Below are 26,062 nucleotides of genomic sequence, written 5' to 3'. Positions count from 1 at the left end.
ATCATTAAGTATAGGATGTCAAGATAGCTTGGTACATGTGTCTGAGGCATGTTTTACTATATTTTGACTGCATCTAGAGTATCCCCAAACTCTTTTGTATTTTTTTTTGAAGGGAAGGGAGAGTTTAATAGCTTAAAACTGCATTAAGACTTTTGGAATACTTTGTGTGTGTGTGTGTGTGTGTGTGTGTGTGTGTGTGTGTGTATGTATGTATGTGTGTAGCATGCATGTAGCATGTACTCCCACTGTTGATTGTAGAAACAGTTTTAATTATATAAATTAAAAATATATAATATCAGCAAACATTTTAAGAATGATAAAGCTTATGTAGATTTGAAAAAAAATTCCTATAATATTTTTGTTTAAAAGAGCTAGTGAAGCAATATATTTTTTAAAGTTTTGGTTTCCTTAAAACATCACAAGTATATTTTTTTCTGCCCTGCTTTGATATTCTCCAGAAACTTATTTTTAGATCTCATTAACAGAGATGTTATATACTTAGAAAATTGAAGCTGATTACTGATGATTTTATTTAATTTTTTTTTTTTTTGTCTTGTAGGTTTTGCAAAAGACATCAAATTAAATCAAGTTCAAATATTCCTTGTGTTCCAAAAGACTTACTGATGATGTCTGAATTTGTTCTTCCACGGTTTATTTTTTGTCTTATTCAATACTTAAGAGAAGGCTATAATGAACCAGGTATGTTGAAATCAGTATCATGAAAGGAACCTTTTTAAATGTTCTAAGATGTAGAAACAATGAATACTTTTTTTTTTCCAGTATGAATAAGGCATGAATATATATATTTTTTAAGTTTATAAAATCTGACTATAGAGTAACGGGGAAGATTCCTTACTGAAAAATTGATTCATTGTGTATTAGACTCAAACAATTTGGCATATTCTCTTACTAGTAACGTAATGAAAAATAAGTCTGAATAAATTTTTTTGGCTTCTTAGAGAAGAAGATATGTTAAAAAATTTTTAGTCCAACTCTTTTATTTTATAGGTGAGCAAACATTTAGAGAGTTTAACTTGCTGAAGATCAGTGAGGTAAATCAGCTTTAGTTTATGAGGTTAAAATGGCTTAAGAAGATAAGACATCATGAAGATCATAATGAATTTGTGACAGACTAGGATTAATGATTTCCAGATATCTTTGGGTATTCAGGATAATATTTTTCTGAAAAAGTTTTTCCATTAATTTTTGGTTTTTCCTCCACTGACTTGTATAAGCATTTCACTTTTGTAGCTATTTATGATGCATGTTTCATATTTCAATCATTAGTTAATTTTTGTAATGTATTAATAGAATTTGTTATTATTATAAAGTAGAGAGAAAAACTTCTAGTTATATTTGTGCTTTTAGTTTTATAACAAGACTACATAATAGATTTAAAAAGTATGTTAAATAGTTGGCTTTAGTTAATTATTGCCATTATATTCTAAATGTCTTAAACAGATAGGAAATTTTGAAGAAGATTCTGTATAGCTCAGTGATTAAAATTATTGTATGTCACATACCACCCATATTTTGAATTGCTGTTACAACAAGCAGATATATTTTTTAAATGTGTAACTTATGTTAGTAAAGACTTTATAACTGTCCTTAATTCTGTTTTCTAATGAAATTAGCATGTTTAGAATAATATGGTTTGCCATAATCACTTACTTGACTTTTGTGTGAACTTTATTGCATAAAAATCAAATTATTGTAATATTCTAAATTTTTATTATCTGTCTTCTAATTCATAAATAGAATGTTATATTATATAACTTAAAAAAAATTAGGTTCTGGGAAAACTTAGCTGCTACATTTTATCTATGAATAGATGAATTTACTTCTCTGTTTCTTCAATTTGAATGATGCAAATAATCCTACTCCTCCTTTTTTTAAAACAAAGTTTTTATATTCTTCTACCAGACAAAATATCTGATAGTGTAGTTAAATTTATATAATGATATATATTTATTTATATATGTCTCATATATATTATATTTATAAATGCTTTGTTTTATACAATACTCTCTTCACAAAAATCCTGTGATATAGATAGGATTACCAAATACTAGTTCCATTTTCCAAATGAAGAAGTTGAAGCTTTTCAGAAAGATGAAGTCTCTTGCCTATGTTCGCATAGTTAGCAAGTGTAAGAGGCTGGTTCAGTACCCACAAGCTTCTTGCTTTCAAGTCCAACATTGTTTCCACTATACCTTGTTCTTAGGGCTTTTTTTTTTTTTTTGGCTCACCATGAATTATTTTCAGAGGAATATTTCTCTGCTTCTTTGCAGTGAAAAAACAAAACAAAACAGAATACCAGATCACTGAATTTCTGAACATCTGGAATTATCTTGGCATGCCATTAATATTCTAATATTTACCTGAATATTCTCCATTTTGCATATCTAATAAACTTTAGTACTTCGAGAATCTATAATTTTATATGGGTAATTCCTTTACTGACACATCAAATAACAGATCATAACCCCTTTGTAGTTTAGCTGATTATCTTTGAGAATTGCTGGTGTAATAAAAATAAAAATCATCAAAATGTAGTAATGATTTGACTAATGGGGATTAGGATTAGACCTTTGATTTCACTGGTATAGTAAATTCTGAAGCAAGGAAACTCTTGATACTACTGCAAATTGCTATTTTTTTCTTCAACCCAGAGTTGCCTATAGCATTGAGAGGTTAAGTGATTTGTTTACCAGGGTCATATAGCTAAGATATCAAAAATGAGAACTTAAAACTCAGGTTTTCTTGAATCTGATTCAAATTTTCTATTTACTATGCCAATCTGCTTTTCTTTTAAACAAATAAAATATTAAAATTTCATTTTTTATATTTTCCAAAGTTCATGACATATCATGGTGAACTAGTCTCATTTTTTTTTCGAAGTTAAAATGAAATTTGAATAAATGCTTTTATTATAATTAATTGATGTGGTTTTTAAAACATACATTTCCTTACCTTATTATCATTCACAAACTAGCCTAATGCTTTTTGGAAGTTAACATTTTGGTGATGAGAAACTTTCATGGAAAATTCTTAGTAGGAAAGCTTCAATCAGAAAATTGTTTTAACTTTATATCCAACATGAGATTATTAGGTTATTGTTCTCTGTGATAACCATTAACAATAAAAAAGAGCCAGGTTATAACAAAAGTCTCTCTTTTGGCATATCTGAAATAGAGGACTTCTTTTCCTTAATTAGATCTAATTAATCACACCATCTAATTCATCTAATAATTCCCTAAAATCATGACCTTTGCCTCTTCTGCCTGAAGTACCTCTTCAATAAAGCGTTCTTGATTGTCTTGCACAAAACTTCTTAAACTGTGGAGTTTGACCCATGTGGGGTTGCATAATTGAATATGGGGATTACAAAAAATTTGGCAATAGTAAAAGGTATTGAATATTATGCAAAGATTTAATTTTTATGTAAAAATAAACAAACACATCCATCTCAGTATGCAAATTTGCCTTTGTCTTTAAGAAATGGTAAAATTTTATGTGTCCTAAAGAATTGTTTTCTACTGTTTTTTCATCTGAGAAATTTTTACATAGCCCCAGGTATATAGATATATAAGATGGGTACACAAATCAAACATTTACTGATAATCATCAAGAAATTTATTTTAAAACAATTATTTAGGATACATAAAATACACTACCATCACCACTACTATTCTACCATACATAGTTGTTTAAATCTACAAAATCTATTTCAGTATCAGTTATTAAATATTAAGCGTCTTTCATGTAGCAGGCACATTCTACTAAGCTCTGGGGATAAAAAAGAAAAGGCAAAAGGTAATTCTTACCTTTGGGGAGCAAATGATCAGAGGGAATGCACCAAAATTAAGAGGCATTGGAAAAGGCTTTCTGTAGGAGATGGGAAATTATTTGGGATTTAAGGGAAGCCAGGAATGCCAGATGGTTGGGGGGAGAGTATTCTTAGAATGAGGAACAGCCAGTGAAAATGTCTGAGGCAGGACATGGAGTATCCTCATTGAGAAACAGTAAAGATGCCAGTTTCACTGGATTGAAGAATAGTAGTGGTAATGGTACTCTAAGATTTTAGCAGATTGGAAAATTGGGGGTGCTTGTGTGGTGTTAAGTTCTAAAGGGCTTTGAAGGCCAAAGAGAGGATTTTCTACTTTATCTTTTTAGGTGATAGAGACTAGAATTTTTTGAGTGACATACTTGGAGATGATATGCTTGGACTTTTCCTTTAGGTAAATTATTTTTATGGGGAGAGATTTGTGACAGGCAGGCCAATTAGCACTCTTTCAGTAGTCCATTAATTAGATGAGTGTACCAGAGTGGTGGCAGTATTAGAGAAGAGAAAGGAGTATATTGAAGTGATGTTATAAAGGTAAAATTGACAAATCTTATTAATTGAATATGATGAAATAGTAAGGAGTTGAGGATGACACTTAGATTTTGAGCTTGGTTGCCTACAGGAATAGTGCTCTCTCACAATAATAGGGAAATTTGGAAGCAGGGAGGGTTTGAAGAGGAAAAGAGGTTACGAGTTGAGTTTGGAGCCTGTTAATACTGGACATTCAGTTTGAGATGTCTAAAAGGCAATTGGAGCTGCTAGACTGGAGGTCAGCAGAAAGGTTAAGGATAGATAAATCGATCTGAAAGTCATCTGTATTCATGGGTGCTGATGAGGTCATCAAGTGAATTAGTATACAGGGAGAAAATGAAGGACAGAAAAACTCTGTGATATGCCTATGGTGAGTGGGCATGATCTGGATGAAAATGAGCAAAAGAGACTTGAGAAGGAATGATCAGACATGATTTTGAGGCTCTATCTAGGATAGATGAGAAAATTGAGACCTAGAGATTCTAAGTCACAATACTAGTTGGAAGCATAGTCAGAATGGTTTCTATATTAAAGGTTAACATAACCACTTTTCTAATGGTTGTCTCTATTACTTAGTTTGTTTTTAATTCCACTCATAGTTCAGCATCAGCGCTATTTCAGCCTTTTAGTCATTGAAAAAGTAAAATCTTTTCTTTTGGACTTAAGTTTTAAAGACAAGAATATTCTTGTAGTCAGTTCTCTAGATTTGGCCTACAATTTTCCTAATTTTTTTTTTTCTTTCTTTGGCGCAGCTAGAGCCATTTCTCCTTATATAGTATTTCATGGCTTTTTTCTAAATCAGAGTTTCTCAATTCAAATTCTGTCTTGTGTCCACTCCTTCCTAACCTGTTCCCTTATCCCCATTGTTTTTATACCTCAAACCCTACTACATACTCTGAATTCTAGTGACCTTGGCTTTATGCTATATTTCAAACAAAAACTCTCTCAGCTCCTGGCTTCCTTCAAGCCCCAGCTAAAATCTCACCTTCTATAGGAAGCCTTTCCTAATCTCGCTTAATTCTAGTGTCTTTCCTCAATCTATTATTTCCTATTTATCCTGAATATAATTTTTGTACATAGTTGCCCCCTTACCCATAGTTTGTTTCTCCTCTCTTGACCAAAAGAGGCAGAGGATGGACATTGGAGAACTTCTCCCACATCTTGTACTCTTTAAAGATGACAGCCAGGGAGTTCTCATCCTTTCTCACCTGGCTATTTTCTTGGACTTTATCATCTTCAGAAACTCATCTGAAGGATGAAATCTATCCTGTAAACCCATGCCTTCTCACCACCCATTGTCCCATAGGTCCTTTCTTACTCCTTGTTGGAGAGTGGAAATAGACCTCTGAGATCTCGTCTTTGATTCAAGTAGGAACACTTTTCATCATTTTCTACTTAGCTGCTTTCCCAGATTTCTTCATTTCTAAAAATCATCATTCTTTAAGGCAAAATCAACTCAGAAATTCCTATTTCCCTCAGATCATTCTCACTCTGGTTGTCAGACTCCCAAATTTGCCCCATCCTAGGTAACCTCTCCTTCTCCCCATGTGCTTTTTATGTTTTATTTTTCACTTTATAATGATTGTGAGCTCCTAGAGGGCAGGGACTACCTTGTCACTTTTTTTGTAACCTCACCTCTTAGCACAGTGCTTGACACGTGGTAGGTACTTAATAAATGCTTTTTTGTTTGTTTTTTTTCTAAGTTCATATATTTTCTTCCTCATTAGATTATGAAATTCTTTAAGGCAAGGATTATCTTTTGCTTTTCTTTATATCCCCAGACCTTGGCACAGTGCCTGGTACATAGTAAATAGGTGCCTAGTAAATACTTATTGACTGACTGACTTGTAAAATATTGGAATTTTCTACATCAGACTGCTCTGCCTTTGTTAACTTAAGCTAGGTAGTCCTCAGCACTTAAGGGATTGAAATTAGTAGTTGAAGAGGAGGAGTAAGGATTTGGAGGGGAGGTTTATAGAGAGGAAGGAAATACATTTTTTGGTATTTAGGTATTCAAGATCTTTTTGGTTGCAATTTTGTAGATATTAAAATTTTGCTGTTGATCAGTGGTAGTTTGAAGAATATTTGGGTAACTCTCATCTGTTTCTGCTTTAAAGCTAAAGCTTTTCTCAAAATTTCTGGTCCTTGATTTCCCTCAAAAAATAACTTCTGTATTCTTTTACATTATTAACTCCTTTGCCCTGAGAATGACCATCCTGACTTAATAGATGTATGATCCTTGATAGACTTTAGTTTTCTCATCTGTAAAATGGGGATAATAATAGCACCTCCCTCCAGGAATAATTGTTTAGATAAAATAAGATTATATTTGTAAAGTGCTTTGCAAATTTTAAAGCACTTCCTAATGTTAGCTTGCTATTATAAACAGTAATGAACCAGAGATAAGAGTATTTTACCTGTATTAGTGTATTGAATGTAATACTGTACTGTATATATATTACTATATATATTATATATACTATATATAGTATTACTGTACTATATGTACTATACTACTGTACTATACGCACTGTATATATGTATTACTGTATATAGCATATTATAAAATATTTTAAACCTCTTTATTGTTTTTCAGCAGTTGATGTACCATCAGAAAAAGACTTTCACAAAGTCCTTCAGTTATTGGGACCCCAAATTTCCTTTTTGGAAGATTTGACTAAAATGGGAGGAGCGATGCGATCTGTTCTTACCCAGGTTTTGACAAATCAGCAAAACTACAAAGATCTTAGTTCTGGTGAGTTGCAAAATTAGAGTATGATGATGTCTTATAAATAAAACAAAATCACATCTTTTCACTTAAAAAAAATTGAACATAAGCATAACTAAGTGTGCAGAAAAAGATTATTAGGAATTTGAGAACCATCATGTCTCATTTATGACTTGATGAACTTTTTAGTTCTCTTAAGCTCTGTATTCATGCTAACGTTTAAAATGAGAAATAAGCTTGTTTCCTATGTATGTATTTTTACTTCCAGATTCTGGGGAAGAATACTGGGAAAAGGCGGGAGGAGGACTTGAAATAAATAACAAGAAAAAGAAAAAGAATTGTTAAAGTGATGTTGAAGAACTTTGAAATTATAAAGTAGTAGATTGAATATAGGGAGAGTAAATTTGGAACTCCTTGAGAATTTAGAGGAGAAGCACCATAGAAACTTAGACTTTGAACTGGAAGAGACCTTAAAACCTTTCAACTCTAATCATCTTATTTTGCATGGAATGGATGAACAAGTTATAGGAAAACTTAGGTCTAGAGAAGTTGACTTGCCCAATGTCACACAGATAGTAATTTGCAGAGGTAGAAGCTGAATTCAGATCTTCTTACTCCAGTGAGAGTCCTCTTTGTACTATGCCACAAAAGACTCGAAGTAAAGGAGTTGAGGGAAGATAATTTGTAAGATAACATGTTAAGACAAGGTAAGAAGCTAATGAGAGAAAGAAAGAAAATTAGGCTTTGTTCTCAAAGTGTTAAGAAGGTTCAAAGTAATTGGGAGCAATAATATAGTTCTGGATTTGAGGACTTGCCAAGAAGTTTGCTGTAGCAGTTTTCCAGAGGAGCTATTAGTAAGGAATACAAAAACCTAGTTTTTCACTTTCTAGAACTAAGGAGAGCATGAAGAATTTTATACTGACCTGCATTGGGTGTGCATTGTTCATATTTTCCCCAAAGCCAAGTGACTATGCTTATATTGCATGTTGTTTTCCTTCTTTAAAGATAAAATAAATACTTTACTTTCCAGATTATCTGAATGAATGAAAAGTTGCTTTTAAAAAATGGAAGAGTGGCAGCGAGGTGGTGCAGTGGATAGAGTACCAGCCCTGAAGTCAGGAGGACCTGAGTTCAAATATGATCTCAGACACTTAACACTTTCTGGCTGTGTGACCCTGGGCAAGTCATTTGATCCCAATTGCCTCAGCAAAAAAAGAAAAAAAAATGGAAGAAGGGATTTAATATTAAAAGAAAAAAGAAAAGAAGAACCTCTAAATAGGCAGAAATAGACTCTTGACCTGTGTCAGAGAGTGGAAAACAGAAACATGTCACAAAGGAGAAAGGAATTGAAGGTCACGTAACACTTTGATAAGAATCAAATATTAGTCTCTTGTTTAAGAGAAGGGAATTAGGCACTCTGAGAATGAAATGACCATTTGTACTCTTTAAGAAATGTTAATATGGGTCCGAAAGTACCATAAGATGAGAGATTGAAGGTTGGAAGAAGAAAAAGAAATTAGTGTTAGTGACTGTTGAAAAGTATGAGTTATTGGGTCAACTAATAGTTAATAATAAGGGAGAAATTTGCAGTTTATCTAAGAGAAATTTTCATGACCTAATGACTACTTACGGCTTTTGGTTGCTTATAAGGGCAAAATGATACTGCCTCAACAAACATACAATTCATTAGCATGACATTCTTAAATTTTGATTAAGAAATTGAAGATAAAAGAGATAGGTGATATTTTCATCACTGCTACTTACTAAGTGAAGCAATAAAAGAGAGAAAGATTTGTTAAGTGAACAGCTCTTTAAGATGTCTGATAAGGAGATTTGGATTTCTGGACCATGGTTTAAAGTATAGGGATGAAAGGTTCCTGGCCAAGGATGGATTATCTATAACAAGGATTGGTAAGAATATATTTGAATAGAGCTTTGCAAATCTAATCCAAAAGGCTTTAAATGTAAAAGCAAAGGCAGGGAGCAGGGGATCAGAAGAAAACTTCCTATCTACTGAGCTGGATATTGTACAGCATAGCTACAATGTAGAGAGAATAATAGTAGTTAAGACACCCAGAAGTATACAGGATACAAAAGTACTATGGAATAAAACACATAACTTTAAGACATTTATATATAAGTAATCAAAGTATAGGTAACAATTGAGATGCAATGGAAATCATAATATATAGATGCAAGTTTTATTGGTGAGATTTAATAGTTTGATTGTAATATATCTCTATATATCTTTGATATACCTTATCAAAAAGAACAGAATAGGTTAAAAGTATGGGTAGATTAGCATTGTACCATAGGAAGATATACTCATATGAACAAATGTAGGAATTATAGGAGGTAAACTATAGAGAATATTTGGGTGAAATCAGTGAAAGCAGAAATAGAAATGATAGTATTATTTGAATATACTTTAGGGCACTTGGACACAAAGAAGAACTAGATGAAGAGGTTGGGAAGCAGATCACAAACCTGGAACAGAGGCATGATATAGGAATGCTGGAGGGGACTGCAGATATCCAGTCATTGGCTGGAGCTCTCCCTTGGCCAAAAACAGCACAGGAGGCACAAATGACCACCAAAATGGCAGGTTAGACATTCTTTGACCTGTGAAGAGCATATATGTTTAGAAGCATAGTTCAGTGTTAGGTCTCATCCCATCAAGTTGCAGTGATATCTGAGTTATAGGAGATAATAGTCCTAAGCAAAACAAACTCTTAAGAACGTATGAAAATTTTTATAGGTATTTTTGAGGTTGTCAAAAAATAAGAATCTTAGGGAGCTCCTACAAATTTAGGAATGAATGAACAAGTTATGGTTTCTCAGTGTGATGGAATATTATCGTGGTATAAGAAATGATGAAGGGGAGGTTTCAGAGAAACCAGAGAAGGCTTGTATGAACTGATGGAAAATTAAATGAATAGAACCAGGAGAACAGTTTATACAATGACAGCAATATGGTAAAAAGAAACAACTTTGAAAGACATAGGAACTGTGATCAGTGTAATAATCAACCATATTCCAGAGAACTTTACTGATAATTAAAAATGCTACCCATGTCCTGATAATAAGGTGAAGGATTTAGATACATTTTTTATTTGGGGGGCATGGCCAATGTGGAAGTTTGTTTTGCTTGAGGATAAGTGCTTCTAACAGGAATTGTGTTTTTCTTTTACTCTTAATTGGAGAGTGGGAGGTTGAGACAGGAGGGTGAGAAGGTGGATTTTTGCTCATTGAAAAAAATTACAAATGAAATCAGACTAATCAGATATAAATTAAAAATAAATTTAGGTCATAAATTAGAGTTTTTAATTCCAAAAATGAATGCTCAGTACAAAATTAAGAAATAAGTGGATTAGGAAAAAGTGAATTTTAATGTTGAAGAATTTCTCTAAAAAGGTGAGAGAGTAATCGATTTAGAATACAAAAACATTGAAGTGGAAAAAAAAATCTGGCAGATGACAATAAATGGCAACAGTGTTAAAGGAATACATGAATTTTGTAGAAGCCACAGCAATTGACCTTGAAGATGGAATCCACAGAGATTACTTCTACTGCCCCAGAAAAATATGACCTATCAAGGAATCTACATACCACGATACAAGAAATAAAAGAAACCTGTCCAGAATTTCTCATCATGGTTAATAAAATCATCAAATGACAAATTCATAGGTTACAAACTCCAAGACATATAGTAGTTAACAATTCCAGTAGAAGCAAATTTTGCAACCAGCCAGGAGAAAAAGTTTCAAATATAAAGAAGCTTGAGTAACATAGTAAAAGGAATGAAATAGTATATTCCAAAAGGCAGTGGATTTCAAGCTGCAACCCTAAGTGACAGATCCTACAAATTTGAGCCTAATTATCAGTAAAAAAAAAAAAAAAAAAAGAAAGAAAGAAAGAAAAGAAAAAGATGGTTGATCAACCAAAAATAGAGTAGCTAATAATTTCTTGACTTTTCCTAGTGAAAATTTTATACCTTGCAAAATAAGGGAAACAATAAAGAGAACTGTTCTGAATCAGGTGCTTGCTAATATAGAAGATTTGATTTCCGGGATGGAAATTAAGGTGATATTGGGTGTAGTTGACTATGCTATCTTAGAATTTATGAATAGAATAGGAAAAATGGGAATAAATAGACATTTAGTCTGAATCTTGGGACAGCTGAGGCACCTAAAAATTTTAGGAGAAAAACCAGGTGGAATCTTAATGGACTTAAATTTTATTAAGGAAGTCTTCCCAAGAGACTGATAGCAAGTCTTTGAGAATAAAATTCTTAAGATAGAGCAAATTCTGATGAGGTGACAAAAGGGGAGTTTTCTTCTTCTTTTTTTTTTTTGCTGAGGAAGTTGGGAGTTAAGTGACTTGCCCAGGGTCATACAGTGGAGTTTTCTAAAGAGAACAACGTAGTTTATATATACAGGGAATGCAGCAACAATTTAGAAAGTTAAAAACAAAAATAAAACAACCCATACAGAAGATGTTATCCATGGAAGCCAATGAAAGACCAACTACAGAAGTGTTCTATAGGCCTACAGTAATTGGGGTAGGAATGCTAAATCTCAGAATGAATTGAAGTGTCAAGGAAAGTCAGGGATAACCAAAAGGGTTTTTAAAAATATTTTTTAGGAAAAGATGAAACTTGGAATAAAGATAAAGAACTGCTGCTCTGTATGGAGCAGCAGATGATAAGATAATTAAAAGCAAGCAAGGCTGCCCAATTCTTGGTTTTGTTTTTTTTTGTTTTCTTTGCAAGGGAGAATGATTTTTGGACTGAAAAGTGACAGAATAAAAATAACTAATAGGGAATGGATATCGTGGACTGAAAAGTGACAGAATAAAAATGACTGATGTGGAATTGATATCTCCAAGTAAGAAATTAGAGAATGCCAAGTTACCCCTGTTGAATTTGTTATTTAGACCAGACCAACTATACCTCTGCCTTGCTATGTATAAACATGATTGCCTTGTCAGTCTCATTGAACTTTGAAAGATTATGGAAAAATAGGAGAGGCATTGTAGGATTAGCTAAAATGTACTGATTTTCACACACACACAAAAGAAGACAGTGAAGTTATCACATTTTATAGACCAATGAACTTGAATTTAATTCCTAGTAAAATTCTATAATATTTCATAAAAAAACTGCTTTGTTGGTAAACATCCTCAAAAAGTAGGAGTGAACTCAGCCATATCATTGACTTCATTGAAGACAAGCCATCCCCAGGTATCTTCATTATCTTTTTTTTGACACAGTTACTAGGTGAGTAAGTGGATTAGGAAATTAAATAGTTTACCTAGATCTTAGTAAGGCATTTGACAAAGTATTTTATGCTTTTCTTATAGAAAAGATTGAAGGAGATTATAGTATAGTTACATGGGTTTGGAATTGGTTTAATAGCTAATTTAGTTATTAATAGTTTGATGTCAATTTGGAAGAGATTTCTAGTGATATGTCTCAGTGATTTACAGTTGGCCCTGGGCTACTTAAATAAATCATTGATAAAAATATTAAAAGCACAGATAATTATATTATTATTAAGCTGGGAGGGGTGGTTAGCATCAAAGATGAAAGATTGGGATTCAGAATAATCTTTGTACTCTGAAGATTATATAAAATTTAATAAGTTGAAATTTAATGAGCTTAAAAATAAATTTCACAGACAACAATTTATCTGTCTACTTGTTTTTGCTGAGGCAATTGGGGCTAAGTGACTTGCCCAGGGTCACACAGCTAGGAAGTGTTAAGTGTCTAAGGCCAGATTTGAACTCACGTCTTCATGACTTCAGGGCTGGTGCTCTCTCCACTGTACCACCTACCTTCCCCTAGACAACAATTTATGAAAAATAACTAGAAAGTTTTCATAGATTTTAGATTCATTATGAGTCAGCAGCATAATATAGCAGCCAAAAATGCTAAAATAATGTTAGATCATATAATTGTGACATGCTTCTATATTTAAGAAAGTGATAGTATGATTACTGTGCCCTGATTAGACAGTATTTGTAGTACTAAATGAAGTTCTGGGCACCACATTTTGGGAATGACATTGATAAATTCAAAAGTGTGCATAGAAGGTGAAGAATTTTAAGATCCAACTTGGTGAAGAATTTTAAGATCATTCCATATGAATATTGTTTGAAAGAGATAAGAATTTGGGGGTGAGGAGAGTTGATAGTTGTCTTAAAACACTTGAAATATTGTTATATGGAAAATAGTCTTATTTCCCTTGACCCCAGAGGGTAGAACAAGGAGCTATAGATGAAAGCTGCAGAGACAAACTTAAATGTGTAGTAAGGAAAAGCTTTCTGACAAGCAGGTCTGCTCCAAAATACCTCTGGAGGCAGTTGTTTACCTCTTAGTTGAGAACTTTAAGCAAATGCAGGTCTTGCTCTTGTCAATTATATGGGAGAGTCTTTTTTCAGATACTCTTAGACTAGATGGCTTTTGAGGTCCTATCCAACTGAAATTCTGAGTTTCTTTATGCTTTTCTTTTGTAGGAATGAACTTTAGTGTTTTGTCTCATTTAATTATACCCTCCTTCATTAAAATTTAATATAATCAAAAAACTGAAAATAAGAATATGCAAACACATATTTTGAAAGCCTTATAAGTATCTTAAGCAGTTTAGATTCAGTAAACTAAGAGAGATATATTTGGAAAAGTTGTAAACCTAAACTTATTCTTATGATGCCAAAATTTGTATATATATCATGTTTACTTAGGTTTAATCCCACAAATCATATATGCACCTTGGTTAAAATCATTCTCTATTGTGCCCATTTTCCAGAAATTAGCAACTAACAATAAAACTTGTAAACTTTATCATAATTACCTTTAGTATAGCAGTAACTATCTTGCTTAAATTTGGAAAGATTTTGTCTAATCATCTTTTCTTAGCTCTACAAGCTTTTTTTACTTAGCATTGTGGAATTCTTGGCTTTTAGAGGAAGTTGTATAATGGGAGAGGAGCTAATCTTGAGTTTGAATATCATTCTTAACATTTACTAGCTATGTGACCATGAACAAATCATTTAGCTTTCCTGGAAATAATTTTTACTTGCAGTCAGTGGGCTGTTATGAAGAGTAAGTGAAACAACATCTATAAATGTCAGTTACTGTTGTTATTATTATTATTCTCATTCTTTGTTGCTGTGCAGAAAGGCTCAGAAATAAAATTAGTCTCTCCTCATTTTTGATTTTAGAACTAGCAAGGAATAAAATAGAACAAGAACTTATGATGCTATTTGTTATAAAATATAAAACATTTTCCCCATAAATGACTTTGTTAGGATATAATTAACCAAGTGGTTGGCATATAGCCCAAAACTATTGTTGAGGAAGGTTATGTGGCTATTAGAAAAGTCAGGTTTTTAGCTCTTTTGAAATTAATTTTTGGCTGAACTGAGCTTTTAGGTATTAATATAAAATCTTTTACTTAATTTTCTTTTGTTTGGGTGCTTTTTAACTCTTAATTGTTTGTCTAGCTATTTACAAATGGAATGGTATTTTGAAAAATTTTATTGGGTGTCTCACTTTAGGCTTCCTGATTTATGACTTTCTTGTTATATGCTTTTTTGGTGATCACTATTGTTGGTATTTTTAATTTTCCATAGTAGATATGAGCAGAGTCAATGTTAATATGATTAAAGTTCAGTTATTGGTATCATTGACCAGTTAATAGATAATTTAGATTAATACATATCTCATAATCTAAGAAAAAAATTGACATATTTTGGTTTGAATACAAACTTGATTCCTCTAGAATAATTTCCTGTGTTTGGCCCTGTGCCTATACTTTGTTTAGCTGAGAACCCAGAGGAATAGACATTGGGCCTAGGTTCAGGTATTTATTGTATTTAAAAATTTATTTAATATATTTATTAAGTATTATTAATACAATTAAAGGAAATCAGGTATTTTTCCCTTTCTATTAAACTTTATTTGGTTTCTTTTTTCTGTCAGTCACTATTTTCCTTGTTTTCTGAAATTTATTCATAATGAACTTTTTTCTTTTAAAAATAAATGTAATTCTTATAATTAAGAATATAAACTAAGCTAAACTTTTTAATGAGTATTGGATTTATTTTGTATTAGTTGATATTCTTATAAGAATAATTTTCTTAAATAATTCATTAAATTTTGTTATTTTTGTTTATTCTCAACAGTATGGGCTTTTATTTTTTATTTTTTTTACATTTTAGCTTTTTTCTCAATTCAAAAAATTCATTAAAAAAATTTGAATTTCCTCACTCTCTTTCCGTTCTTATCTTCGTGAGGGCAATTTGATAGAGATTGTATGTGTGCAATTATGCAAAATAATTCCATATTTGCTATGTTGCAAAAGAAAACACATACTCAAAAAACCAAGAATGATAAAGTTTAAAAAAAGTATGCTTCAGTCTCTATTTAGACTCTTTTAGTTCTTTCTCTGATAGCATTTTTCATCATGTCCTTCAGAATTGCTTTGGATTGATGTATTGCTGAGATTAGTTAAGTCATTCACACTTAATCACTATATAATATTGCTGTTACTGTGTACAATGTTCTCCTGTGTACAATGTTTGCTTATTTCACAATGTATCAATTCATGTAAGTCTTCCCAACTTTTTCTGAAAATTTCCTGCTCTTCATTTCTTACTGCATAGTACTGTTCCATCACAATTACATAATTGGTTAGCCATTCCACAATTGATGAGCATCCTCTCAATTTCCAATTCTTTACAACCACAAAAAGAGCTGCTATTAATAATTTTACATATATATATATATATATATATATACAATTGTGTATATATATATATATATATATATATATATATATAATGTGTGTGTGTGTGTGTACATCTCCTTTTCAAATGTTATTTTGATCTCTTTGGGATATAGACTTAGTGGTGGTATTACTGCATTAAAAGGGAGATATGCACATTTTTTTTTAGCCCTTTGGGCAAAGTTCTGAATTGCTCTCTAATACAGTTGGATCAATTCACAAATCCACTTACAGTGCTCTAGTGTCTCAGTTTTCCCACCTCCCATCCAACATTTATCATTTTTCTTTTCTGTTACATTAGCCCATCTGATAGGTGTAAGGTGATACTCAGAGTTTTAAAAATTTGCATTTTTCCAATCCATAGTGATTTAGAACATTTTTTCATGAATATAGACTTTGATTTCTTTATCTAAAAACTGGGGGGTATCCTTTAACCACTTGTCATTTGGGGAGTGACTCACTTTAATAAATTGGACTTACTTCTCTTTATATATGGGAAATAAAGCTTTTAGCAGAAACTTGCTGTAAAATTTTTTCTCTCCTAGTTTTCTGCTTTCCTTTTGCTCTAGGATTTGTTTTATGCAAAACCAGTTTGAAATAGTCAGAATTATCTTTTTTATATCCTGTAATGCCCTTTATCTGTTGTTTGCTCATAAATTCTTCCCTTATCCATAAATCTTAAGATAAAATATTCCATACTCTCCAGATTTACTTATATTACTCTTTATGTCTAAATCATGTACCCATTTTGACCTTATCTCTGTATATGATCTATGCCTCATTCCTACCAAATTGCTTTCTAGTTTTTCCTGCAATTTTTGTCAGATAGTGATTTCTTGTCCTAACCTTTTGAATATTTGGCTTTATCAAATACTAGGTTATTATGGTCATTACCTACTGTGTAGTAATACCTAATCTATTCCATTTACCCACCTCTTTGCTAGTATTGGTTTGATGATTACTGATTTGGGATAAAATTTATATTTTGTAATAAAATTTGAGATTGGGTACAGCTTGGTCATCTTCCTTTACATTAAAAAAAAAAATTGATTACTTTGATAATCTCAACTTTTTAGTCTTTCAGATGAATTTTTTTTTCTAGCTCCAAAAATAAATTGTTTTTTGTTTTGTTATTTGATTAATGTGGCACTGGATAAGTAAATTAACTTAGGTAGAATTGTTATTTTCATTTGGCCTACCAATGAGCAATTAAAATTTCTCCACTTGTTTAATATGACTTTATTTGTGTGAAAAGTGTTTTGTAATGGTGTTCATATAATTAATTCCTGGCTTTGTCTTAGGAGAATACTAGAGAATAAACTGGAAAGGTAGTTGAAATAATTAACAACTTCAGTAAAGCTGTGGGATATAAAATAAACCCATATAAAAATCAATTTAATAGGACTTCTTTCCAAATAGTTCATATAGTATTGAAGTTAATTGTTCTTTAGATGTTCTGTTCACTTGTGAATCCATCTTTTCCTTGAGATTTTTTCTTAGAGAGCTCATTTATGACTTTCAATTTCTTTTTTTAAAGATAGGGTGGTTTAAGTATTTTATTTCCTTTTCTGTTGATCTGGCAACCTATATTTTTAAAATATGCATCCATTTCACTTGGATTAGCAGATTTATTGACATACAATTGGGCAAAATAACTCCTAATAATTGCTTTAATGGCATTTTCATTGCTCATGATTTTACCGTTCTTTATTTTTGATACTGATAATTTTATTTTCTTTTTTACAATCAAATTAAGCAGTGATTTAAAAAATTTTTTAAAAGTAGTAATAAAAGTACTGAAGAAATAGTTGATGTAAGTTTTTTTTCCCCCTCCTATAAATTTTAGATTTAAAATAAATGTTCTCTTAGGCTCATTGCTTTTTTTCCTCAGAAAATGTGGCTATTTTTTTTTCTTTTAAAAAAAAATTCAGCATTTTATTTTCCCTCCATTACAGGCAAAAACAATTTTTAACATTTGTTTTTAAAATTTTGAGTTCCAGATTCTTTCCATTCCTTCTTCCCTACTCCTTCTCATTGAAAATCCAAGCATGGCCATATTGTGAAAGAAAATATAGACCGAAAAAGACCCTCAAGAAACATAAAGTAAAAAAGCAAATTATACTTCAACCTAAATGTGGTTACTTTCACTTTTAAACACAAAACAGTTTAATGCAACATATTTAGTTGTATCTTTTTACCTTTTTTTTTTTTTTTTTTTAAGGTTCAGTCACTTTTCCTTGATAAGGGTTAGTGCAAATCCAAGTTTTATTTGAACTGATTTTCAACAGTAAGAATTGAGTTTGTTGAGGAGGGGGATAGAATGTGAATTACTTTGCAGATTCTTCCAGGTTGGCTTTTCATTTTATAGTTGCTATTATTTGGTTTGAAGTGTGATTTTTTGAGAATATTAACCAATAGATATGTATATGTTATTTGAATGTTCTACCATTTCATACCATTCTGAAATGGTTCTTTGTTTACTAAGTTTATACATAGAAGCTAAATAATATTTCTACAATTTTAAATGACATTTTAAAATATTTTGTTTTAGGTCTTGGAGAAAATGCATGTGCAAAGAAAAGTCATGAAAAGTATCTCATAGCTCTGAAGGGTTCTGGATTGGCATTTCCTGAGGATAAACTTACATGTGGTATGCAGGACCAGGCTGCTGGCACTAGCTCTCTGGCAGTTTCAGGTCTGTATAGAAAATTATTTTTGAACATTTTAATGTTTTCTTTTTTTTAAGAATAAAAAAAAAATTTCTTAACTTTGTTTATTCTTGAAGGATAGTTATTTTTCTAGTGAAACAATGAAATCCTTGGCAAGAGTAGTGGTAGCAATATATTACAAATAGAAATAAATCAGAGTCAAAGAAAGGAATAAAGTTTTTACATTAGAATTAATTTTGTTACACTACCTCTGCCTTTTTACGTCTGGAAGAATATTTAGCAATCTAAAATCTTAGTACATATGCAGTTGTATCTAGTAAAGAGTTGTTCCTTAATCACAAAATTTCATTCTTTTTAATTAGGGTTTTCATTAGAGATTTGCTAGTTAGACACCAATTAAATCCAAATGTATTTAAGATTTCAAGTCTGCCAAAATAACTTTAGCAATATTTAGAATTTTTAGTAATAAGTCTCAAAAATTTTAAGGTAAAACAACTCAACCATCACGAAGGAAATCTTTTTTTTCTTCTTCAAAAGGTTTTGCAGGTGCTACAGGAACGTCAGGACAAGTGGATTCTTCAGATGAGGTAAGGCTTTTAAAGTTGTACTTTCCTTTCTCCAATGGAATTGCGAATTTTAGGGTTGGAAAGAGATTGGAGAAAGGGAAGGCTTGGAGCTACCCCCAACTATTTATTTATTGTCTAGATATAAAAAAATGTTAATACTATGGACTAAATTTGTCCTTCATGTTTTCCCTTCCAGAAGAGCTGTTTGTTAAACATTAATTAGCACACTCCTGCTTAAGATAATGGACTCTAAGCCCCTTGTAATTTCATAGATGAAGTAACTGAGGCCTGGAGAAATTAAATGGCTTGTTTATTATACAGTCAGTTAGAGGTAACGACAGGACTAAGGTTTTGACCTTAAGATTTGTTCATTCTGTCGTACTCTTCTTTTCTAAAAGAGAGATTGCTCTTTACCTGTCTTTTCAAATATGACTTCCTCATTTCCTTTTCTCCTTAATCCCTTACCTCTCAATGTCATTCTAATTTATAATTCTCTGGTCCTGGGTCATCTCTTTCTACCCTTACTCTTCTGGAATCTCTGTTACCAGGCAAAGGTTTACTGGCTTATTGTCTTTAAAAAGAAGTATATATCCACAAGTTTATTCTGGTAATGTTCTTATATGAAGAAAATTTAGTATTTTAAAATATAGTGACTATGAGAAAAACTTGGCAAATAGTATATGCTTATTAAATGTTTTTGATTGACTATGTAATAGTGAGATTTTGTGCATCTTGTTATCAACCTCATTATTTTAGAATCATATTTCCTATATCAGGAATTAGAAAATTTTAATATAGTAAACAGTAACATGTTGAAATAATCTCATAATCCTACAACAATTGTTAGTAAAAAGGAACCTGTAAGTAAGAATAGCTTGTGATGCTAATTTATTCTACTTGTATTAAATTTATGAAACAAAAAATTACTAAAACACAAACATTTCTTTTAAAATTTAAGAGATCAATTTAACATAATTTTCATTCATATTTGGTATTTTACTATGGATTATAGTTTATTGAAAACAATCTTAAAATGTGGAATTTTTAAAAAGTGATATCTTAATTTTATATTAGTACTTTCTATAATGTTAAAAGATACACTCTTACAGAAATGGCTGATTTTTGTTTGTGAAATTCAATTTAGAGATTTTGGAGATTTAATTTAGTAAATCTTTTAAGTTATTTCATGTTTTAAAATTTTAGAGGTATCCATTTTAAATGGAAGTGCTTCAATCCAGAATGATATATTAGAGCCTTATTTTGGATGAACTGCTCTTTTTTTTATTTCTGTGGTTTTGGGGATTTTCTTTTTCATCATAAAAATAAGCTATTACAAGGTTAATTTTTTTTTTTTTACTTTTAGCTATTTTGTTTTAAAATGGGATTGTTTGTTTGACCCTAAATTCACAAAAAGACTAAGAAATTCTCTTGCCCAGCAAACATATACTTCAAAGAGATCAGTGATAAAAAGAAAGTCCTATATACATTACAATATTTATGTTGGCAGTTCCTGTAGAAATAAAGAACTGCAAACTAAACCTGTGCTCATCAATTGGGAAATGATTTAAATAAGTTAGTTATGGCATATTATGGGATGTATATTATTGAACTGTAAAAAACAATGGCTTTGATGAATAAAGAAAAGTTCTGGAAGATTTATATGAACTAATGTGAAGGAAAGAAAGCAGAAGTAGGAAAGCAATGTACACAGTGACTAAAGCAATGTAAATGGAAAAGCCAGTATCAGCAAAACAATTGAAACTGAATGGTATGAAATTTTAACAATCAAGCTAGGCTCAAAAAAAAGATGTAAAAAGAAAATTTTCCCTGATTCTTTGTGGGGAAGGGAGAGGTCTATGAGTATCAAACAATGTTGTAATGTCAGACATTTTTGATGTGTTGGTTAGTTTTAATGAACTTCCCTCCCCCCTCCCCTTTTTTATCCTTTATAATAAGGAATGGCTCTCTGGGAAGGACTGTGGAAGGAATGTGTTGGTAAACGAAAATACTGAATAAATAAAAGATACCAGTAAAAATTTGTCCCCCAAAATGGGGAAAAGAAAAAGAATTGTTTTGTTTGTATGATTGAAGACTAGATTTTAAAATATTTTAATGACAGATGGCAAAGTCTGTGTGATTACTCAAAATAGAAATTCTGAAATTTTCCATTTTCTTTTTTAAGGATTTTTTTTGGGAGAGGTGAAAAGAAAAATGAGAATTTCAGCTGTCACAAGAGTGACAATATAGATTCCAATTGTGATAAGACTTGAAGCAGGTTTGTTAGATGTGGCTATGGATTAATTTCTTTTTATCAGATCTGTATAAGTTAGAAGAAACTCTTTTCTTGTTGATTTGAGGAGAGTTTTAATAGGAAACTTAACAGTTTCAGTAATGGTTTAGAATATTGGTGTATTTGAAATTTAAAAGTTAACCATAGAGTTATGGGAAAGAATTATAGTGTTCGTGGTGTCTATATTAATGATTGACATTGTAGTTCTGCAGGTTTGCTAGAAGCACCATATTATTTTGATTAGTCTCTCTTTTTTTTTTTAATTGTCTTAGTAGACACTCAGATTTATTTTTATAGATGATACTTCTGTTAATGTGAAAAGTGTGTTTTTGATATTTTTACTTTCTTCTTTCTTCTGGGTGAAGCAGTTACTTTCATTTAATTGTTTTGTATGCTTCTGTTAATCTCATGGACTTGAGTTTGTGGCTTTTCAATCCCAGTAGAGTTTTTTGTTGACTTCACCACATCACGGGAGCAACTGATCTTATCCCTTGGAGGTTAATGGCAACCTTTCTCCTGAGAATTTTCAAAGCTAGAAGTAGAGTTTAAGTGGTAATAGTGATGATGAACTATTATCTCTTATTCAGTTTCCTTATTCTATTGTCTTTTCTATGCCTCAGTTCATGTTGTCAAATGTCCTTATTGGACTTTCTATGTCTCTGTAACATCTTTATATTATTCTTGGTATTTCCTTTATTCCTTTTTTGATTCTGCTTTGTCTTCATCAGCACTGAACATCTTTTACATGATTACTAATTATTTCAGTTACATGTTTATGTAAAGAATAATGTATAATTTTTTTATAATAATAGTATTTTAAACTGATAACTGTACCTTTATGACTGATATCACTCATCATTACATATATAATTGTGTCTACAAAGACCAAATGTGATAAACCTTAACCGGGATTTTTAATCTTTATTGGTGTCATCAACATTGGTGTCAAATTGGTAAAGACTTAAAATCCCTTCTCAGAATAATGTTATAAAATGCATAAAGGGAAAATGGATAGGCTTACAAAGGAAACAAGTCTTATTGAAATATATTTTTCAAATTATTTTTTTTAAGTTCATGACTCAGATAAAGAAGCTTTGTTGCATAGTTTACATTTAGAATATACATGATAACTGATTAAATATGAAATGCACAATATCAGACATTTTATACTTTGAAATTTTAAATTATATTTTAAAATTTTAATCTTAAGTTTTCTTGTTGTCTTTTGTTTTAATATCACATTGATTATTAATTGAACTCTCCACCCCATTGAATAGTTCCTCCTAACAAAAAAACAAGTAAGCAAAGCCAACTAACTGCTAGAGCAACTGTATCCAACCATGTATTTCTTTTCACATGTGTTTTCTCTGTCTTTGCTGAGAAGAGAAAAAAGGTGTTTCTTTATCACTTCTTATGAACTAAGTTGTTTATTAAAAATTTTTGTGTCCAACTTTTTTAGTGTTAACTTTTTCCATTATTATAGTAAATGTATATACACTCTGCGTTCTGCTTTCTTCACTTTATATTTTAACTTCATACAACTTTGGTTTTCTTTAAATTTCTTACATTTGTCCTTATTGCATAGTAATATTTTTATTAGAGTCATAAGACACTTTGTGTTCACCTTTTCACCATTTATTCATTGTTACTCTATGAGTATATGTTTTTTCCTATTACAAAAAGTACTTTTATGAATATTTTGAGGGGTTTTTTTTTTTTTTTTTGAGGATATATAGCCAGTAGTAGGAGTGCTATAGATGAACACTTTAGTGACTGCACTATTCCAAGTTGATTTTTGGAATGATTAGATAAGATCTTGGCTGTGTCAACAGTATATCAGTTTTCCAGTCTTCCCACAGACCCTCCAGCCGTGAAAATTTCTATTTTTTCTCTTCTTTTACATATTTCTAATGACAAATTTGGAGCAGCCTTTTTTATTATTGGTAATTTGCTCTTCCAAAAACTTTTCATTTCCTTTGAGCATTCAGAGCTCTCTTTCAGTTCTAGAGCTATAATCTTATTGTTTTGTTTTGAAATGGCTTTTGTTTGCATGTTTTTTTTTTATCACTTCCTCATATATTTTAGATACCAGCCAGTTTTTTATGGATTGATTTTTGATTTCATTGGTAGAGGGAACTAACTCCCAGGAAGAAAAAATTGATACCTTATATGCAACTGTTAATCTTGGAGAGCTTTTAGGCAACAATGATTTGACCTGAATTACACAACTAGAGTTTTATCAGAACTAACTGTATTCCTAGTTGACCTTTTTTTAAATCTACATTACTTTTATTTGTGAAAAGTCTTTCAGATGTTACAACATGGAAACTATTGCTTTTCTCATACATATTTATTCTTATTCTTTGTTTAGTTAAGAATTCTTTCCTAAACATAGTTGTGACAAGTACTGCCTTCCATTTTTCTTTGATATAACCTTTCATATTTAGGCCTAATATCAATTTGAATACGTTATTATGTAATGTAACTTAAGAGACTGATTCAAATCTATATCTGTTTCAGATAAGGCAGACTGCTTTCAGTTTCCCCAGCATTTCTTGTCAAATGAAATCTTTCTCTTGGTAGTTTGTGTTCTTAGAGTTATTGAATATTGGATTTCTGTGTTAACTTACTTTGGGGTCTTGTTTACCTAATCTGTCCCACTGATATATTTTTCAGTTTTTAAACTAGTGTTAAGTAATTTTGTGTATTACTGCTTTGTAATATAATTCGAAATATAATAATGCTCCCCCCCTTAATTTCTGCTTTTAAAAATATATTTCCTTTAAGATTTTAAACTTTTGGTTTTTTGAGCAACCTACTTGGCAGTTTGATTGGGGTAGCATTGAATCTGTAATTTTTTTTTTTATGTTGGCACAGTCATGCTAAGAACAGGGAATTTTTCTTTATTCCTTTATTTCTGTAAAAAGCTGTTTTACCTATATTTATAGAAAGTGAATATGTCTTTAATCTTGATGAGTTTCAAGTTATGTTAAATGTAATTTCTATCATCTCTTATTTTTTGTTAGTTTTCTCTAGAAATGCTTATTATTTTGGGAGGCATATTTTATATCCTACTATTTTATTGAGTAGTTACTTATCTTGATGAATTTGTTCTCTTATTTTTGTGATATCTTATATTCTTTATAGATAATTTTGAAATTCTTTTGAATTTGACTGTTAATAAGTAGATGAATCCATGATATGAATACATGATACAGTTCTGATTTTGTTATCCATTGTAATCCATCTATGACTTCTTAGATAAGTCCTAGTTTCCTGAAATATAAGATGTTAAATGACAGTTATTTAAATGTTTTAAGTCAAGAGTTGAATCCGGGTTGTCCTGACTTTTGAGCTAAGTACTCTATTCACTGTTAAACTTTTCCTGTTATATTATTGATTAAATGTATTCCTACCTCAAAATAAAAGAGGTTAGAATTTGAATTGTATTAGTGGTTTAAGAACATTAAGTAGAATTAGTGATCTTGGAATAGATTAGAGAAGTGTCTTTAGAAATACATTTTAAAAATAACATTAAAATATGATCTATATTGGTTACACCTTTTTTCCCCTCCTAAACTACATTATCTAAATGCTGAAAATCACTGAAGTAAACCTAGATTTGCCTTGGATAGCCTAAACATGACTAGTATAAATAGGGCTCTGCTTTTCAGTCCTCTTAGCTCTTCTAAGATGTTATTTTGGGTATACTGTTGGATAAGCTTCAAGCTCAGAGGAATGAAAAAAAAAGAGAAATACTCTGTATCATTGTGATTCAAGTGACCACTTGAAACACAGATTTGGTATAAGTTAACTAAGTCTCTTTATTATTATTCTTTCCATTTATCAAGGTAGAAATAGTCTTGCCTGGTCACTAATTGCCATTTTTTGCCCTTACTTATCATAGAATTTCTTCTTCTTTTTATTTTTTTTTTCTATATTTTGGCTTCATCATAGAATTTCTTAAAAGAAAATGATTCATTTTTAAAGTTCCTACTATCTTTTTTTAGTGGCATTCTAAACCATTAACCCTTTAAAATTTTTTTATAGAGTGGTATTTATTGAGAAGACATAACAAGAACCAAAGTTACAAAAGTTTATCTTCCTAGCCTCCTCTGCAAATCTTTTGGAGGGAAAAAGGGCCTTAAAATATTTGCTATAGAATATACACCCCATTCGATTTGCTTCTCTGAATTGGCACAGCCAATAAATAAGTCATTGTTATTCCTTCTTGGCTGCTTCGAACCCACTACTCTGTTGGCTCAAGCAGTTCATTAGAGACTTGTTGCTCTCTATGTTTAACTATAAAAATCTATCATAGACTCCTGCCCTTAGGTGGTAGCTGCTCTTTCTGATCTTTTCAATATTGTAGTTAATGCCCAATGTATTTCACCTCAGAGCAGGAAAGAACAAATAGAGGTAAAGAACAGGCCCATAATAACAGGCCATGTGTTGGCCTGGGTGAGGAGCCTTTAGTTCTCTCTCTCTCTAACTAGTAATTTATAAAAGCATTTCTTCCTTATTTGAAATAACTAGGCAGCAAAGGCTGGGTGGGAGGGGTGAGTTACCCTAGTGGAAGTTTTTTTTTCCTTCAATTTCTTGTTCTTCAGTGAACCACACGGGTCCCCTTTACTACAAAGTGAAA

At 31.1% G+C, this 26,062-nt stretch overlaps 1 protein-coding gene across 5 annotated transcripts in view; it reads left to right on the top strand.

Moving 5' to 3' along the window:
• UBR3 (ubiquitin protein ligase E3 component n-recognin 3) overlaps positions 1-26,062 on the top strand; it is a 267,500-nt gene that overhangs the window by 30,484 nt on the left and 210,954 nt on the right. For 3 of the 5 annotated variants that reach the window (XM_031960483.1, XM_031960485.1, XM_003763950.4), the window contains exons 2-5: positions 560-699; positions 6,975-7,133; positions 18,444-18,587; positions 19,099-19,148. In XM_031960483.1, the coding sequence (XP_031816343.1) occupies positions 560-699; positions 6,975-7,133; positions 18,444-18,587; positions 19,099-19,148 (493 nt within the window). Of the gene's footprint in view, positions 1-559; positions 700-6,974; positions 7,134-9,538; positions 9,712-18,443; positions 18,588-19,098; positions 19,149-26,062 lie in introns of those variants that run through there. The other 2 variants (XM_031960484.1, XM_031960486.1) reach the window with 2 other exon arrangements.

This window comes from Sarcophilus harrisii, chromosome 3, assembly GCF_902635505.1.
Source record: "Sarcophilus harrisii chromosome 3, mSarHar1.11, whole genome shotgun sequence".
NCBI lineage: Eukaryota > Metazoa > Chordata > Mammalia > Dasyuromorphia > Dasyuridae > Sarcophilus > Sarcophilus harrisii.
The sequence above is the reverse complement of the archived record's forward strand: the minus strand, read 5'-3'. Positions and strand labels throughout refer to the sequence as shown.